General features: G+C 32.1%; 1 protein-coding gene across 6 annotated transcripts in view; it reads right to left on the bottom strand.

Moving 5' to 3' along the window:
• The window catches only part of LOC124359488 (transmembrane protein KIAA1109 homolog), a 227,975-nt gene that overhangs the window by 125,066 nt on the left and 82,993 nt on the right, over positions 1-19,916 (bottom strand). For all 6 annotated transcript variants that reach the window (XM_046812256.1, XM_046812252.1, XM_046812254.1 and 3 more), the window contains exons 31-40: positions 16,878-16,980; positions 16,546-16,728; positions 15,070-15,190; positions 11,927-12,176; positions 9,866-10,009; positions 9,327-9,528; positions 8,099-8,259; positions 6,395-6,487; positions 3,789-3,951; positions 3,166-3,253 (exon numbers count right to left, since the gene is read on the bottom strand). In XM_046812256.1, the coding sequence (XP_046668212.1) occupies positions 3,166-3,253; positions 3,789-3,951; positions 6,395-6,487; positions 8,099-8,259; positions 9,327-9,528; positions 9,866-10,009; positions 11,927-12,176; positions 15,070-15,190; positions 16,546-16,728; positions 16,878-16,980 (1,508 nt within the window). The remainder of the gene's footprint in view (positions 1-3,165; positions 3,254-3,788; positions 3,952-6,394; positions 6,488-8,098; positions 8,260-9,326; positions 9,529-9,865; positions 10,010-11,926; positions 12,177-15,069; positions 15,191-16,545; positions 16,729-16,877; positions 16,981-19,916) is intronic.

Below are 19,916 nucleotides of genomic sequence, written 5' to 3'. Positions count from 1 at the left end.
CTCGACGGTTATGAGGTAGTGAAGACTACAAGGAAAAGAAATCGTAACGATGGTACTCTTGTCTATGTGAAGAGGTCCTTATCTGTCGTGTCCGCTGAGGTAGCAATGGGTGATGTTTATGGGCTTACGTTTGATTTTGTTTGTTATGGTAGGAGATGTAACTTAACTGCTTTATACAGAACACATGACAGTGACACTGACCTATTTATTAACGAACTGGAACGGTATTATAGTAGTACAACAAAGAATAAAACATATATCTTTTTAGGTGACATAAATTTAAACTTACTGAACACTGATATGTATGCAGAGCGTTACCTTAACATTTTGACAGAAACTGGTTTTGTGAGTTGTATAAATATACCCACACGTGTGACGGGTGACAGGGACAGTGGCTCGTGTATTGACCATATATTTATTAATCATGATAATTTCCATAACGTTCGGGCAGCTGTCTCACACACAGGCATTACGGATCACTACAGCACTGCGCTGGAGATACAGTTCAGTGCTTCAAGAGTTAGGGTGCAACAGACAAATAATAGCTATATAGATACAAGTATATTCCAGAATATGTTAAGAAATGAAAGCTGGAATTCGATCATTTTATCAAATGATATTGAAACTAGTGCAAACAATTTTAAAAATATAGTTGACGAAATTACGCGCAAGGCAAATAAATCAAATATGGGTGGTTCTCGTCTCACTAAGTTAAAACCTTGGATCACGCCTGGTTTAATTAGGTCAATTAGAAAAAGGGACAAGCTAAGCAAATTGGTTAAGAAACAACCTTTTAACACAGAACTTATTAACTATTTTAAACGCTATCGAAATTCCTTAAATAACTGCTTAAAAGAGACTAGGTTGATTTACTATAGAGAAAAAATAAATCAGTGTGGGAATAATCAACGTTTATTTTGGAAGACAGTTAATGAACTGTCAGGAAGAAATAAAAATAAAGATTCTTTCCCAATAGGGAAATATATGCAGGGGACGGACAGTAACATTACTCACTGTGACTATGTGGACATAGCCGACGACTTCAATAACTATTTTTCAACAGTAGGATGTAACTTGGCAACTGCAATCGACTCAAGCGGCCCACCAGTGTTATGTGACGAGGATTACTCTACTGACTCCACTTTTACTTTAAGCACTGTAACTGAGACTGACATTATTGAACAGGTTAACAACTTACGTGGACTGTCCGCGCCTGGGTGTGATGGTGTATCAGCCTCCCTTCTCAAAAATAACATTGAATTTTTTTTGAAACCATTATTGCATATCTTTAATTTGAGCATTATTTCAGGCAAATTTCCATCTGTTTTTAAATTGGCAAAAGTTATTCCGCTCTACAAAAATAATGATTTCCGTACCAAAAGTAATTACCGTCCAATATCATTATTAAGCGTTTTTTCTAAAGTACTCGAGAAAATAATTAAAAATCAATTAGTTAAGTATTTAAATAACAATAATATTTTAACCTCATGTCAGTTTGGATTTAGAAAAGATAAAAACATAACAGATGCGTTGTACATGCTGACTAAAGGAATTAACGATGCTATTAGTTCGAATAGGCGTTGCCTCATTGTATTTTTAGATTTGGCTAAAGCATTTGACTCCATTTCACGGAGTAAGCTCTTACAAAAGTTACATTGTATAGGCTGCCGAGGTAGCACATACTTATGGTTTGAGAGCTACCTGTCGGACAGGAAGCAATATGTATCGATCTGTGGAGCAAAGAGTAGTGAACAGCAAGTAGACTACGGAGTCATCCAGGGAAGTACACTTGGTCCCATTCTTTTCCTAATCTATATTAACAATCTTGCCAATCTGTATGTGGAGGGTGAGTTGCTTCTCTTTGCAGATGATTCCGCAATACTATACGAAGGAAAGAATTGGGGAGAAGTCAAAACTAAGACATTACGTGGCTTATCCATAGTAAAAAAATGGTTTGATCAAAACTTATTATCTTTAAATGTTTCCAAAACAAAATTCTTGCCAATTTCATTACGAACTAATCATGATTTTAATGAAAATAGTCTAAAACTTCATTCCTGTGGCAATTTCACGAGTGAAACATGCGGTTGTGACACTATAAGCAGTGTCGATTCATATAAATATCTAGGAATTATGTTTGACAAACGGATGCGTTGGGCAGAGCATATAGATTACATGAAAAACAAATTAAGAAAATTTATTTTTGTATTTAGGCAGCTACGTGAAATTTTAAATTTTAATGAATTGAAACTTGCTTATTTTGCTTATTGTCAATCAATGTTATTGGTTGGTATTATAGCTTGGGGTGGTGCCTATAAATCAGTATTAGAACCTATACATGTTGTCCAAAGAGCCATTCTTAAGACTGCCCTGTGTAAAGGTAACCGTTATGCATCATCTGCACTTTTTAATGATATGGGAGTTTTGGGGGTCAGGCAGCTATATGTAAAAACATTGGTTTTGTATATGTATAAAAACAATAACACAATTTTTAGACGAACTAACCATAGGTACGGAACTAGGATTTCGGTTTCAGTAAATATTTTAACAGATAGATTAACTAAAAGCTTTACATTAACTAATTCTCATTATATAATGCAAATTTTGATTAGAAATTTACCGAGACCATTAACTGATTTTTATAATATAAAAATTGGAATATTTAAGAAGCTACTGGTTAATTGGCTTACGGATTTGGGAGGGGAGGCAACGGAGAACGTTATTGCATCCAATTACAGATAGGATTTTCTTTTTCTTTTACTTCAAGCTCATGTCTGTTACTAGCCTATGCCCCGTTACCTTATTACTTTTTTTTAGCTCTATTGTAATGGGAGCTAGGTTTATTTATTTATGTATGTACGTGAGTGTGTTAAGTGTGCTACATATCTGAGTTATATATGATTAAAACTTATCGGCAATGTGGGTCGACCTATCTTTTCAACGACTCGTGCCCACGCACAGGCTTGCCTATGTGGGTACTTTTTTCCTATATTTTAAGTAATGTTAATGTTTTAATCATACTAGAAAATTACTATAGTATATATTACTCTATTATGGAACTGTAATTTCTTTATTTGGAAATAAATAAGGTTTTGAATTGAATTGAATTGAAATGTGAAAACCATCTAATGAGTCATATTTTGGTAATAATATTATCATAGTCACCTGGCAGCAGGGTCAACTGAGGGGTCAGGTTGGTTGGTCTCTCCTGCACTAGCTGAAACATTGCCAGGTGTTTCTGGATGTGTCGCACCTGCGGAAATAAAATTAACATTTAACAGTTTTTACAAGCTACTATAAAATATGATACAAATTGTCAAGATAATATGAAGCAGAGAACATTCGCCTGTTACATAAAGTTAATAACTTTAACATCAAGTCAATTAGAAAAGAAAAGTCTTAACGAACCAAAATCTTGGAAAATGCCCGCCCAAATTTTAACTTTTCAAGATATATTGTGTTAATCTCACAATAATTATGCAAGTTTTCTGAGCACCAGTACTGGCAGTTGTGCCTATTTACAGTACCATTTAAGAAAAAAGTGCATTTGTTACTAAAACATGTCTTATTATTTAATCAGAATCCTGTTCAATCTTTTCAAGCATTTCTTCACAAAATTGTAATACTACATTTCAATTAAAAAATGTTGATTTAGGAGAGCCCACCCTTTTGGGACAGTTTTCAAAAATTTGTTCAGGAACACATTGTGTTCTTCTAAATAAACAATAAAAAATTAGCAGGGGAAGCTGTATAACATATTTATAATAAATTAAAACACTCATATTTACTTTTTTCTTCCGGCTTCAAAGAGGATGATTTGTTGACTTCATTAACTACAGAAACCTCAATATCATCCTTGGATCGTACGGAGTCAGTGTAATTGGTTTCATTTTCTGTAGCCACATTCTTGATCTCATCTTCTTCCTTATCAAACTTAGATCTCTTCACTACCTACAATAGTAATTCAACATTAACATTAAACAAAGTGTACTTCATACCACAATCCAGTTGTAGCAGAATTTGTAATATTTATAACACTCAACTCTTGATTACCAAGCAATAAAACCATGATTGTATAAAATTAAATCTTTTAATTAATGTTTTATTTATTCTACAGTTTAAATAGTTAAATTTGGTAATTTGTTGCCAGTACCTTTTGGACAACTTTGGGTACTATTTTTAGACAGTGCAATGCTCAAAATTTCTTTGGTATGCCATAAAATTATAAAGTAACGTCGAACAATGTCAAAGAAAAAAAATTAAATCACAGATAAATAGGTTCAAAAGTTACTTAATTTATAATTTTATTTTCCAATTGTATAGTAAACAGAAGTTTTGTTTGCACAAAAAATGTTGCTTTGAGTAAAAAAGGAAAACCTTCAATATGGGAAGAAAAACAATTTTGTCCAAAAATACATTTGTAATCGTCACACAATAATATATTTTAAAGAGTTATACAGCTTTTTCTAAAGAATTATATTTATACTTTTGCCCATTCCTTCTTTTTACGTTTATGAAAATGTCTGTAAAATTATTCGTACCAAATATTTACTACTCACTACTAAGAAACTAAATACATATGGTTTTTCCTTATAAAAATTATAATGCAGTATATATTATATTACAAATAGATTACTACATTATAGAGAGGCTTTTGTTAGAAGTTTTATATTTAAATCCAAAAACAAATTAAATTTATCATATGAAAAACATTTTTAAGTAACCATTTACCTTTTTGTACACATTACTCCAGCAATCTATATTTCCTGAGTGACAATCAATATATTTGTAATAAATACATCATTTGGGCAAGCTAAGACTTGCAATATGTGCAAAACAAAGTGATTATTTAAAATCTCACACAGCACTGCATCTAGGGTCAACCCTTCAAGTGCTGACTATATTTATTTGTAGTGCTACACATTTTGGAATTTTAGTAAGCATACGTTGAAAGTAAATAATAAATTTAAAAAATTAACAAAGAGTAACGTATATCTTTATTCAGCAAAAAACTTTAGAATAATAAAATAATAATTACAATTAATTACCATTGACTGTTAAAACAATATTAATTGTTTTTAGAGGACAATTTTTTGTTTGCTTTTTTCACATTTAGCACAGAATAGCACTTTGCTAAACTCAAATAAAAATTCAAGATATACAAAATAAAGACAAATGTATTACAAATAAAAACATATACACAGCTTGCTCATTTACTTTTTAGAAAAATAAACAGGAACAAAAAATGCAATGTTTGTGTCCACTGAAAAAAGCTAAAAATCAGGCAGTCAATCAATTATTTCAACAGGTAAGTTTTAAAGCACCCAAAAAGAACCCGTGTTGGTAATTTACATATTTTTACCCTGTATTATGATTAAAAAAACTTAACACATTCACAACGAAATGTACCCCATCAGATACACACATCTTTCACAATTGCTACTGTGTACCCAATTGGGTAAACACCGAACTTTTTAAAGCGTGTTGTGCACCAGATGGGATACACTTTGCTATGTAATTTCTTATCACTTTTTTATTATTCGCTTGTCTTGGTGGTTTATTGAATTTGATCCTGCACTTAAATATAACCTCGGACTGTCATGTACCCCGTTGGGCGCATTTCTGCTTAATTTTTAAGATAAATTAATTTTTAGATACTCCTTGATGTACACGGAAAAACATTAAAAATATATTGAAATACATTTTTCTGTGCAAAATTGTGAAGCCTACATACTTTTCTCAAAATACTTAGATGTTTAACGTGAAAAATTATGATTTTTGGCCATTATTATTGAAATAATCAACAGCAAATACTGTAAAAAAGTCTGGAAATAAGTCGTTGTTGTGAACATGTAAAATAAATCACTACACTAAATTCAAAACTACTTTAGTTACCAACAATATAACTCAGTATAAGTCAAGGGTGACTCCCATAAGCAATAACTATTCCAACTGATGATATGAATAGCTAAAAAAAGTTTAGGTAAAGATAAAGACATGTCAACCTAAAGTTGTGTAACACGATGTTAGCACTACTGAGTGGCTCGCTCACATCACATTGCACCTATGTCACCACTCCGAGAGTTAAAAGTAATAGTATTATTTACAGGGAGTTATAAAAACATAATTCATGATGAAAAAGAACCGAATAAAAGAAGTTAGTATGTAACTAAATTTTGTTCACATATATACCTAAACAGTTGTTAGTTTAATCTACTCCTTTCATACTAATTTATATCAAATGAATTTGGCTTGTAACTGTTAATAACGTATTACAACAGATGTTGCTTAGTACGTATATTGTATTAATTTAGAGACATGAATTCTTATTTTCTGAAAACAAAACATTTCTGTAATAATGCTGCCTATATTGAGATAATTAAAAAGGACTTACCTTAATAGAGACTCCCTCTAAGCCACATTCGAACATGATAAATCCTAACTTGTCTTCTGAAAGGCAGACCACTGCAGGCTCATCGCTGTTCATCTGTGAAAGAATACAGATTTATACAGGGTAAAATATTCTTTATAATTACTATAAACTACTCTCAATAAGCATGATAAACTAGTAAGTAACTTGACTCGTTTATCTGAGTAGACAAGTAGACATTCCTTTTCCACTATATATATATATATATATATATATATATACATTAGATTCTATTCAGATCAAGTTCTTTTATCTTTAATTTAAAGGAGAGGCAATTCTTTTCATTTAATCTAAGAAGTTGTTTTAGGCTGATATGAACAAACATTTCAACGCTATTAGTAATATGATTTGTTCTAACCAACAACACATACAACCATGTTTCAATTGACATCCAAATTTTAAAACAACACATACAACCATGTTTCAATTGACATCCAAATTTTAAAACAACACATACAACCATGTTTCAATTGACATCCAAATTTTAAAACAACACATACAACCATGTTTCAATTGACATCCAAATTTTTCCAAAATGTTTTGCTAACTGTTTGGAGACCTAATTCATAAAAACCTGACTGTTATATAATGTACAGGTATATTTGTCAGTTTGTAGGATAATCAGATTAAACTATTATTTTTCAGATCTTCATGAAAAACAAAGAAAATTAATCTCATCACAGCACAATATGACAAGTTAGAATGGAGAGATATTTTATAAATAGCACTGTATAACTAAAAGTTAGCTTTAATACTTCATAAAGACAAAGTATTTACTAATTTCCTTATGAGGATTGCATATGTAAAAATTACCTGCATTTAAAAATAATTAACAAAACTGGTCAATTTAGATTAGGAATAAGGTTGATAACTATGAGAGTAGCCAACCATTAAGACTATTAAGTGCACTTAGGTCCTATAATTCTTCAGGATTCACAGCTCTCCAAACTGTGTATAAATTATGTGTGAGAAAATGCATCTGTTACAGATTTAAATGAGTTAATTACATTGCTTAAAGAATGTGAATTTATAATAAGAAAATTAAAACATCAGAGCCCCTACTAAATAAAACAATGTAATTAAGTATTAGAAGTGACAAATAATTATTTTAATGTACAAAAGGATGAATTTATGGATTATGGTCTTCCAATGAACCCCAAAGTGCTGTTATGATTGTAGTAAATTCCCTAACATAGCCCAATTAACCACAATCAATCCACACATTTTGTGGAATACCCCTTAAAGGCTTTAAATCACCCACATATATGTTCCACAGGATACAACAATCAGTACATATTTCAGCCTAGCTCATTTTCCTCATAGAAGTTTGCTAATAAGTAGAATATTTTATTTAAAATCTAAGTCTAGTCCATAATATATATATATTAAATACCATACTGAAGTTAATTTGTTAGCAAACTATAAACCTCCACTACAAATTATGCATTAAAATATATGAGGAATTTACCATTTAAAAATAAAATACTGTTGCACTTTTGTTATAGTAATAATTTCCTCATATTCATAATTCTTTAACTTGAACTGAAGAAATTAAGTATGCAAATATATAATGTTATGTAGTTTATTTTCAAAAATAAATAAAATAATCCAGAATTCTAAGGAGAGTCAACATTTCAAGAGATTAGTATTGTGTTACAGTAGACTAACCGTAGCAGAGTCGGGCAAGTTGCGGGATTGAGGCTGGGTGCTGAGCTGAGAACAGGTGGTGAACATGACGCGAGAACAGTGACTAGGGATGGCAGTGATCACTGCGTCCTTCAGTATTGTGCTCTCGTTCCTCAGGCGCCTTAGCTGTGTATGGACCTTGTCTGAAAACATACAGTCATTCGTGTTGTGGTACATATAATTAATTATACCATAAAACAATGTAAGTGTCGGGGCTACATTTGACCTAGAAAGGGAAATATTTTTATTTTTCTAAAAGGTTTTAAAATTTTCACGTGAAAACATTTAAAATGCAGATGTGCCTTTTTTTTGTCAAAATGGCATATTACGTAGTTCATACAGACGAAAATGATACACTTCTATATATGTTTTGTCTTCAACATATATTTTTTGTTAATTTTTAAGTTTATAAACACAATTTTCAAAATCACTATTTTTATGGCAACTTAACCATACCATCAGTTTTAGACTGAATAATGAACTGTTATGTTTATAGCTTTATTATTGAAGTTAATTTAACATACTTCATCATCTGAGATTATGACCTAATAGACTGTATTATGAATTATTTTATTGTAAAATTTAACTGACTTAACTAATTTATAATAAAGGTGAGAAAAATATTTATAGTTATCTTAATGTTCCAAAATTGTTGACAAGTATACAGCGATTGTACTACTTACTTCATAAGTACTCATATTAACAAACTATTCAATATTTGATTTTAAGGCACACTATTCAATTTATATTTGACTTAACCTTAGGTTTGACATTAAATAAACAAATTCTCTAGTTTCTCCACTCACCTCAAATCAACACAAAATATTCTTTATTCGTCAGTATCATGAGAATACATTGAATGGTATCCAGTCTTAAAATGATAATAAGCTTAAATCACAACAAGGACAGTACTTTAATATATATTTTTAGGTCAGCAGGTTTTATACTCAGTTCAATGGAGCCCGCACTTGACATTTGAATATAAGTGCAAACATAACAAATGTAGAGTTTAAATGTTCGCAACCACCAACAACAACTGCACACAACTCCATTGCAGGGAATGCAGATCTCTAAAGGCTTTTTCTTAGTTAAATTCAGAACTCATCCTTTGCAATGTAAAAATGAAAGAACAATATTTTGTAACCTGATTGAGCTCATCATACTCTCAAGAGTAGATCATGAATTTAATGAAATTCACAGTGACCCTCACTTATTCTCAAGGTGATAACCGATTCCTCTTGTTGTTTCTCTGAAGTCTCGATGTAAACAGGCTCCCCAGTAATGACATCAGTCACTGCTGCTGTCTGGTGGCCTAGCAGGAAAGCCTTGCCACCTTTGGCAAACACTCCTGTCTTCTTCTGTCCACTGGGCAAAACAGTCGGTCGATGGAAAGTCTGCACCACCTCTCGAGCCTACAACACAAATAAGGTTAGATTTTCTTTTTACACAGAAGAGACAGTATATGACACAAGGATCAATGGTTCATTCCTGCCTTGCTTGTACTCTTTTTATCAAACTGCCCACCTTGTACTGAACAAGTTTGGCATCTTACCTTATCCCTGCACATACCTTATATACAGTATATTTACAGGAATGGGAGGATAGGCTAAGAAGGAAAATTATCTCTCCTTAAAACAATATTCATATATTGTAGGTATTGTAACTATTAACATCATCAATTAAGCAAGTTATATTTCTACAATATGATAACTGACAACCTCAGTGATTCACCCACTAAACCAATGTTACCTGTTTGCCACAGTGAAATCTTGCAGTGATACCCTCGAATGAGACAGCTAACAATGAGACACAAGTGAGATCTCTCAGGTTGTCCAGGGCTGAGAACGATATCACCTCCTCCACTACTGACGCTTGTAACAGTGCAAAATTAACCTGCAATATAAATGTTACGTTCATATACAAACCATTTCATTTTCGCTTCAATTATAACATTTATTATATATCGTATGGGGGACATTTATTAATTTTGGTATTTGGTTTGAAAACTTGCCTGGCAAAACGAAATCTGGATTTAAATCCCAATGTAGCAAGAGATATTTACTTAATTCATGTGCCTGTAGTTTACTATAAATAAAATGTAATATCAACTATATCTGAATATGAATTTCAAATACTAAAATTACAAAATTCCAGAAAATGAGGGGTGTATGGATTGCACATAAACTGTTGGTGATTGCTAAACAGTAAAAGAAATTTTAGGATCATAACTTATAAATTCATAACAAATATTTTGGCTATGAATTCTGGTTGTCTATTGGAAACTTTAAGACTTGAAATTCAGAACACAAGCTATCTTAGAGCATAGGAAACAACTGTGACAAATTTTCAATCAATCTCCAGAGATTAACAAAATGTTGAATTGCACAAAAAGTTTTAACCTGAGATCTTGAATTGGGAATGTAAGATACTCTTGGATTATATTGTATCATTATAAACATTTTAAAACAAGTAGTATATGTGTTGTAATTACCTAGGTGTTAAAAATGTATATAGAGAGTTATTGTACAACCGCTCCAAATCATAAAAATATTAAGTTTAAAAATGCTTCTTGAAATTAAATTTGTGATAATTATTGAGATTTAAAAACACAAACTAAGTTCATTTATAAGGTGAATTGTATTGGGAATGGTCATATCAGATTTTGGACAGACATTGGATTCAAATCTAATTTTAGTTTCAGTACAACTGGATTAGAACCTGAATTTGATGAAACTATATTAGTGGTTTATTGTTATAAAATCCAAGTTCTGTGTAGATTGAATAATTTATGAGTTCTGACATTTATTTTTGGTTTCAAGTTTTACAGCAGAAGTTCAAAATTGCAAAGGTGTATGGAGCAACACAATCACAATAATCAAGTTGATTGAAACTGTATATGACTATAAAAATAAAGAAACAGGGTAAGGATAAGAAGGGAAGAGGAGGGGAATAGTTTTTATTAAGCTCCCTGGTTAAAATGGAACAGCCTCACTCCTTTTGGGCACACTGTTCTAATGTACCTGTTCTAATGTTTCTTTAATCATCTTATCAAACTTATGCAGTAAAATATGTTCAGTACCATCTCATGGACAATAATGTTAAAATTATACCTTGAATTAATTACTGATATAACACACCTGTAAGAAACCAGAAAATTATATTTATCATTTTACATTTTTGTTTTTTTAGTATTGTTATATTACCAGAAATTAAATTCTCCTTTTCTGTACTCCTTTCTAATTCTTATTTTAAATTAATTTTATTGTTTTATTTATTCTCATATTAAAATCATGAAAAACTATAGTAAATATATATATATATATATATATATATATTGCATCAATGCTTGTTATTTGTTAAAGTTCTGTAACTGAGCATTTCTATTTAATATTAAAAAAAACAATAGCATTATTATAACTCTGCATTAAAAAATTCTTTAATTTTATTGAATGACAACTCTAAATCATTAAAAATAAACATTTTTCAGACTTTGAACATAAAAATACCTCACTAAAAATAGTATTTATAAGAAGTCTCAATTACTTATTTATATGTCTAATCTGAAACATACAATTCAATCTGATCCAACTGTTTATGCCTACGCATAAATTTAATGCTAAAATTATGTCCATAAATATTGGATTGTATTTTGTGTTGTTTAGTCTTAATACAAAACAAATTGTAAAACAAAACTAAATTATAAACATTTCAAAAAAATAGCAGCTGGCTACATTACTGTGCTAATTTAAACATAAACACTAAAAATCAGCTACTTCTGAAATAATTCAATCAACTGTCTCTTTATTATACCTTAGGCAGAATGACTGTGCCCTGTATCTGAGTGGCAATACACTCCTCATAGATGTTGTGAGGTTGAGTGTCCAGCTTGGCGCGCTCGGCTGTACTGCGCTTGCTGCCACCACCAGTCAGCTGACTCAGATACTGGTCTCGTTTCAACACATTGGCAGCCTCAACTCGCTGGATACAAGACAGGTGAAGGTGGTTCAGTACACTCAGCGGGTGTAGACCGACCAGGGTTGGTGTCAAGGCATCAATAAACCTAAACAATTGTAGATTGTAAATACTGGTTGTGTAAATTACAATTCTGGATCAGCATGGTATGATATGATAAACCTGAACAGTTGTGTATTATAAATACTGGTTGTGTAGGTTAAAATTCTAGATCAATATGATTTGGTATGATCAGTATGGTGTGGTATGATCAGTATGGTGTGGTACAAATCAGATTGGAGTGGTATGATCAGTTTTGTCTGGTATGATAATTGTGGTATGATCACTATGGTGATGTATAATAAAAAGAGCCATCTTGGTTTGGGTACAAGAATTGTTTTACTGGTACAAGGTCAGTTCTGTAAAATCAAACTACTGAAACTTAAACAAAGATATTTATACCTAAATTGTACTGTTAACTTGACATAGGGAATTACATTTTAGTGTACAGTATCAAGGTATTATCTCACATGCAAGCAAATTGTTTCTGTTGTGCTTGTATTAAAGCCATCACAAAGTCCATTAAAAAGTTTCTATTTGTAAATCGAAATATAATAGGAAAGTGGAAAAACTTTGAATCAACCTTGACAATTTAGAAAGAAGCAATTACAGGAAATATATTTCAAGTGTGTCATTTGGAATGCTTTCAATCCAAGACGGTATTCAATCATTATACGGTAGAAAGAAAGCATTCTAGATCGGTACTGCTATATATACGGCATAGTGTAGATATTTGGGAAATCAACTATTTTTACGTATTTTGAAAGTTTTTGTTCCAAAACAAGTATCATTTGAGCAAAAACCAATTGGTATAATAATTGAAGTAAGTGTTCATTCATTTTAACATTTAATTTAAAAATTTTAACATTTTATGAGTAGAACGAATATCTTTCTACAAATGAATGATAATTATGACCAGCTGACCAGATCAGCTATCTCACTGTTGTTGTGTTTTGATTCAGATTTTGTTTCAATGATGTAAAGCAGCTAAACAAAAAGCTACAAAATGGTTTGCAGGTTATGCACAAAATATCAGAAATTCATAGATTCATTTGAGTGAAGCACGTTTAAGAAGTACATTAGTTTTTAATGAATTCCAACTGTTTAGTAATTTTAAAAAAAATGTATTATTATTATTATTGATGTGTCGTAGCCGAATCCTGTATGTCGAATCTACAGAATCTTCAACAAAGATTTAGATTTGAGAATCAATCTATGGGATTCATCAATTGAAACTGCGAAGACTAAGTGTATCATTAATTATCGGTGGTCGGCAATACACAAAATACTGATCTAAAAAACAAGTTTTTGTTGAATATTGGGTTTTAAAAATCCCAAATAAACAATCAAATTACCAAACTATTGTACTTTTTCTTATAACATTTTGCTTGCTGACAACGTTTTCTATATTTACGTTCATGTACCTGTATAGCCACAAGTTTGCTGTGCATACTCGCGGACAGCAGCTGATCAGCAATACGCAAATTACTGATCGCTAAAAATAGTTTTTGTTGTGTCTAGTGTATCAAAAGTGTAGTAGATAACCAAATTAACAAATGATCATGCTTTTGTCAATAATATTTTGATCAGTTTATATTTTCTACATTTATGTTTGCGCAATGCTGCACGTCTGCTGTGTCTGTGCACGGATGTCAGCTGCTCGACGGGAATGCACGGATGATTGTTAATTTTCTTTTCTTCACAATTATTGTAGTTGTATAAATATTTCCTTCACAAACATATAATATTTATATCATATTTTTTATCATGGCTCGGGGATGGTTTGAAATTTTGAAAAAATGTGTAGTTTAAAATACTTTTTATAAGCGATACAAATATATGACTATGTTTTAGCACATTAAATACATATTCTGGTGGCCCATATTATAATTTATGAAATAAAAGTAGATATGAAAGTTCTATAAGTATAGGTATTTCTATGAACCTATGCAAATCCTTTTAAAATATAGTGGTATTCATGGAATAATTTTCATGTCATCTTCAAAGGTTTCTTGTTTTGGAAATATATTTTTTGTTTCTTCTCTAACCACCAGAACCACACATATGTGGTTCTGGTGACATGTTATCAGATAAGTCAGTTTGAACACCCAGATGTAAATATAAATGATCACCTCTGTAATGACTCAAGCACGAGTGGGCTGACCATGATGTCAATGTCACCCTTCACCTTGACAACTTATAGGATTCTGGTGACATGTTATCAAATGAGTCAGTTTGAACACCCAGATGTAAATATAAATGATCACCTCTGTAATGACTCAAGCACGATTGGGCTGACCATGATGTCAATGTCACCCTTCACCTTGAGAACTTATAGGGTTCTAGTGACACGTTATCAGATGATTCAGTTTGAACACCCAGATGTAAATATAAATGATCACCTCTGTAATGACTCAAGCACGATTGGGCTGACCATGATGTCAATGTCACCCTTCACCTTGAGAACTTATAGGGTTTTAGTGACACGTTATCAGATGATTCAGTTTGAAAACTCAGATGTAAATATAAATGATCACCTCTGTAATGACTCAAGCACGAGTGGGCTGACCATGATGTCAATGTCACCCTTCATCTTGACAACTTATAGGATTCTGGTGACATGTTATCAAATGAGTCAGTTTGAAAACTCAGATGTAAATATAAATGATCACCTCTGTAATGACTCAAGCACGAGTGGGCTGACCATGATGTCAATGTCACCCTTCACCTTGACAACTTATAGGATTCTGGTGACATGTTATCAAATGAGTCAGTTTGAACACCCAGATGTAAATATAAATGATCACCTCTGTAATGACTCAAGCACGATTGGGCTGACCATGATGTCAATGTCACCCTTCACCTTGAGAACTTATAGGGTTTTAGTGACACGTTATCAGATGATTCAGTTTGAAAACTCAGATGTAAATATAAATGATCACCTCTGTAATGACTCAAGCACGAGTGGGCTGACCATGATGTCAATGTCACCCTTCATCTTGACGACTAATGTGGTTCTGGTGCCACTTTCATTGCGAAGGGATAACAGCTCCTCCTGCACTCCTGTTAAGAAACATTTCACCATTAGTCATTATAAAACATGACAGGATCATAATGACTACTAAAACAATTTAAAGATTTAATTTAATTTAAAAGAGTACCTGCCATTAATCAGTAAGTAAGCAATGCTTACAATAAGTTCTAGGATAGTATGGAAACAGAATTCAGTAACACTGTACTACTTACTATAATATGTAATTTGACAGTAAATAAAATTCTGTTGTACAAGGACTATTCCCAATGTAACCGCTGTACGCTTACAGCGCTGGTATTAGTAGAGATACAGCGCTCTCATTCGCACAAAGACACGTGCAGAAGATCAGTCAGCATCTAGCTGTGGGTGGCAGTTAGAAGGTCGAACGAGTGGCTGTTTATTTTCTAAGGACTTGCAAAATGTGTGTCGCAATTCAGTTTCCCACAAAATCGAAGTGTGAGCTGTAATTTGGTTTTTTACAGCACACATTATTCAGCAGCAGCTATTCATAGGAAACTTTATGCCGTTTATGGGCCAAACATTATGGGTGAAAGGAGTGTACATGAATGGGTTTGTTTGTTTAAAAGTGGATGAGCAAACATCCACGACAAAGAAAGGAGAATTTTTATTTTATCATGGTACATGTTGATAAAGAAAATTAGTAATTTTTTAAAGTTAGTACATTTTGTATGCAACATTTTCATTGTTCCCTATGTAAGTAGGAACAAGTACAAGTTATCCAGTTTCAAAAAGGTATCTGTAACAATGAGTATGACTTTTCTTATATATTAGTACTAAATATTGAAAATCTGCACTCGTATAAAAGTTGTCTCTCATATTTGGCAAATAGCTTATACCAGCTATAAAAAAATAAAATCAAGATAGATAAACTATGTTTATTTGACCTAGTATGTATGGAATGAGACCAAGTACAATGCCATATCTAAACATTTAGTAACAAAATAATAAATATTCGAAAAGCAAATCTAGTCGGCCCTTGGCAAAACATTTTTTGGAAAAAGATTAATGCTATGCTGAACTTGTATAAAATATGAGTTCAAATACAAAAATAATATACAAGCACTTTAACTTAACGTTTAAAATATAGGATAGGGAACCCGCTTTGACATTATTGGATTTCTCTATTGTTAAAAAGAGAGGATCCTGTATATGATAAACTGAATGTATTAATAATGTTGTGTGCCCTGAAAAAATAAAACAATTTAGGGCTAATGCAATTAATTATCATGGAATACAAAAAATCAAATCCTTGTCATGTATCAATTAAACAAATCCAAGACAAATATACATTACAGTTTGTATTATATAGAAGGAAAAAAATGAATGTTATTAAAGTTTAAATAAATGCTATACGATGAACAACCTGCTTCAAGAGCTGAATCATCCTCTGTGTTGTTAAAATCGACCTGTTCCCAGTTGTAAGGGTGGGTGGGAGTTTTGCTAGAAGGAGGGGCAGGAGAGTTGACAGTCTCCTTGTCTCTGGTAATCATCTTCAGTGATGTGAACCCTTCCACAAGTGTCTCAAACCTTGGAGTATACTTGCTGCCTGGAACCATCACAATTAGTTGTTGAATGAGACAATTTACCATCTTTCAGCATTCAACTACATGTGTTGAGATATCATTGTGCAAAATTGTACTTTTGACAAATAAGTAAATTTTTGATCAATGAATTATTGTTGTAAAACCAACCTACCGATATAAACCAGTTTGCCTTCACTAGTCCTCTGAAACAGTGGCACAGTGAATGCATCCGAGCCTTGTGGTAGAGAAGACAGAGCCCAGTTGCTACAACCAACCTGCAACACATCACTCTATGAGACATCAACTCCTTACTTCCTTAGGATCTCATTATATTTATTTCGGTATTAAGATTACATAAGTATCAAATTAACTTAACCCTTAGCGAGCCACAAATAAATAACCAAAACTACTCCTAAGAGCCATACACCTTAAAAATAAAAAAATTCCCACATACCAAAACCAAATTTTTTTTATAATTCTTATAAGAGGTAAGAAAAACGACAAAATATTTTTTTTTTACTCTTAATTGTTAATTTACAGCCAAAAAATGGTAAAATCATAATTTCACTGAAAAAATTTAATTTTGACATTCTATGTGTTCATACATAAAATTAACAATAATTGAACACAATTATTGTAATATTTTACAAAAAACAAGCATATATTAATTTTTATTTAGAGAAAATATAAATAATATAGTATAAATTTATATATACAAATTAAATAAAAGCAATGAAACTACAACAAATTTCAATTTTCCAAGTATAAAATAAAGAACACACTACATTTTACAATATAATAACATGAGAAAACTTATAAATGATACTTATTGAAAATGAGCTACATATATGTGATCCTCAGGCGTAGGTTTGTTGTGTGTGGTACAGCTCAAAACACAGGTCAGGATGCAAGGCAGGCTTCGACGCGCACGTCTTGCGCACAATAAAGCCCTACATCACGATAATAATACATAAACTACACTGTACATTGATTAAAAATATTGATTAAAATCAAAATTGAAAAGATAAATACACGGATCGAAAATGGAAGGGTGAATAAACATCTACCTCACGGAAGGCTACAGGCAGACTGAGCGCGCGTCAGTAGACGTCGTTGGCTCTGCGGGAGACTATGAACATCCGGCCGCCCACCATTTTGTTTCTCGAATAAGAGCCGTGACCTTCAAAATAGACACAAACGGTTGTCCCTTGTTTAAAAAAAACTTGTTTAACAGTTTTTACTAATTTTGTTATCCAGAAATGCTTTTAAATAATATATTTAAAAAAAATTGATTTCGCGTCAGTGGACGTCATTGGCTTTTAGCGCTAGTTTAGGCATGACGTCTAGTAATGTCATTGGCTCGGAAAGGGTTAATTACAGAGGAATGGTCAAACTAGTAACTTCACATTAGATGATTGAAGAGTAGCTAGACCACTCAATCAGCCTTAAATTGAACATGCAACAGCACTGGATTACAAAAACCTATAATTCTTCATGGCATTTGTGTGGAAAGTTTTAATAGTGATTTAATACTCTAAATAGATTATTATGTATAATAGATGCATGTATGTATAATTGCACAACACATACATATTTTTTCACAAATTAACGCTTGATTACTTTAACAAGATTTTGGATATAGTTACAAGATTGTAGTAATAGTTTATTATAACGTATATACCATACTCTAATTGTGTTACAGTGGCACTGATAATCTTGTTTGAAAATAAAAGATCAATCACTATTAAAGATTTTAAAAAAGCATTTAATATGAAATACACAAGCAATTGTGAGTTGTAATTGTAAACAAGTACTAGCTATGAGCGTATAAAGTTTTAACAAGTTATTAACTGTATGAGTTTGTGGAATGCCAGAATACTGTAGTAGCTGCCTTTTTAACAAGGTGTATTCTTTAGTTTATATTATGTCAGGTTTGTTTTTTATCTACTTCATATTGTTATATAACATATTTAATATACACTATGTATACAGGGTGATTCATGAAGTTCTCCCCCCACTTCTACAGCACATTGTACTAGTAAAAATAATGAAAAAATGTTATATAAACATAGGTCCGAAAACGCTTCGTTAGCGAGTTACAGCTAGCGAAAGATTTCGCCTGAATTCCTGGGTAAAGAGTAAAATAAAGCCATACTGAACTTTTGGAAAGGTTAATTAAGTAAGAAATATCGTGGATTCTTATGTATTTTTACCTGATAAAGCTAATAAAATAGGTTTCAGAACTGTACCTGTAGTAGTTTTTGAGGGATTCAGGGTTAAATGCAAAAAATTGGGGCACGAAACAATGTTTTTTTAAGTTTGATGTACAATAACTTTGTTAAATTGGTAATAAATACATAAAATCAACAAACATTAATTGTAGAGAATTTAATTCTGAGAAAATTGATATAATCAAAGTCTAAAATAAAACAGAAATAAGTACCAAAAAATCGATTTTATTCAGTATAATACATTACTAGTTTTAAGCAAAATTAATCATGTTGGGCCAACCGTACGCACCTTTTTATAATAGATGTTCGAAAATGAGGCCATCATTATCAATACATTTTGCAGCACGTTTGTGTATTGCTTTTGTTGCGTTTCTTAATTTTTCAGGACTTCCCTGTATCTGCACAGCCGAATCCATAATACGGGCAATTAATTCATCACGAGAATTCACTTTTGTCTTGTATACAATGTCTTTCATCCATCCCCAGATGCAATAATCCAATGGAGATAGATCTGGTGATCTCGGTGGCCAAGGGTGAGGCCCTCCACGACTAATCCAGTGTCCATGAAATTAATGATTTAAGTAAGCAGAAACGGCATGTGAAAAGTGGGGAGGTGCTCCGTCATGCTGGAAGTACAAATTTTGTCTGAGATGTAAAGGAACATTCTCGAACAGCTGAGGCAACTCTTCTTGAAGGAAATGCAAATAGAACTCAGCATTTAGGCGTCCAGGTAATATGAAAGGTCCAATCAGCCGATTGTGCAAAAGGCCACACCAGACATTGACGCTAAATCGGTGTTGAAAGTTCTGTTCCACTACCTCACGTGGATTTTCTTCTGCCCATGAGTGTTCATTGTGCAAGTTATTGACACCATCCCGAGTGAATTGTGCCTCATCCGTAAAAAAAATACGCTTGTAGAGTTGATTATTAATATCAAAAAGTTGCAAAACTCCAAGCGAAGCGGACCATCCCCTAGCTGT

This window comes from Homalodisca vitripennis, chromosome 4, assembly GCF_021130785.1.
Source record: "Homalodisca vitripennis isolate AUS2020 chromosome 4, UT_GWSS_2.1, whole genome shotgun sequence".
Taxonomy (NCBI): domain Eukaryota; kingdom Metazoa; phylum Arthropoda; class Insecta; order Hemiptera; family Cicadellidae; genus Homalodisca; species Homalodisca vitripennis.
The sequence above is the reverse complement of the archived record's forward strand: the minus strand, read 5'-3'. Positions and strand labels throughout refer to the sequence as shown.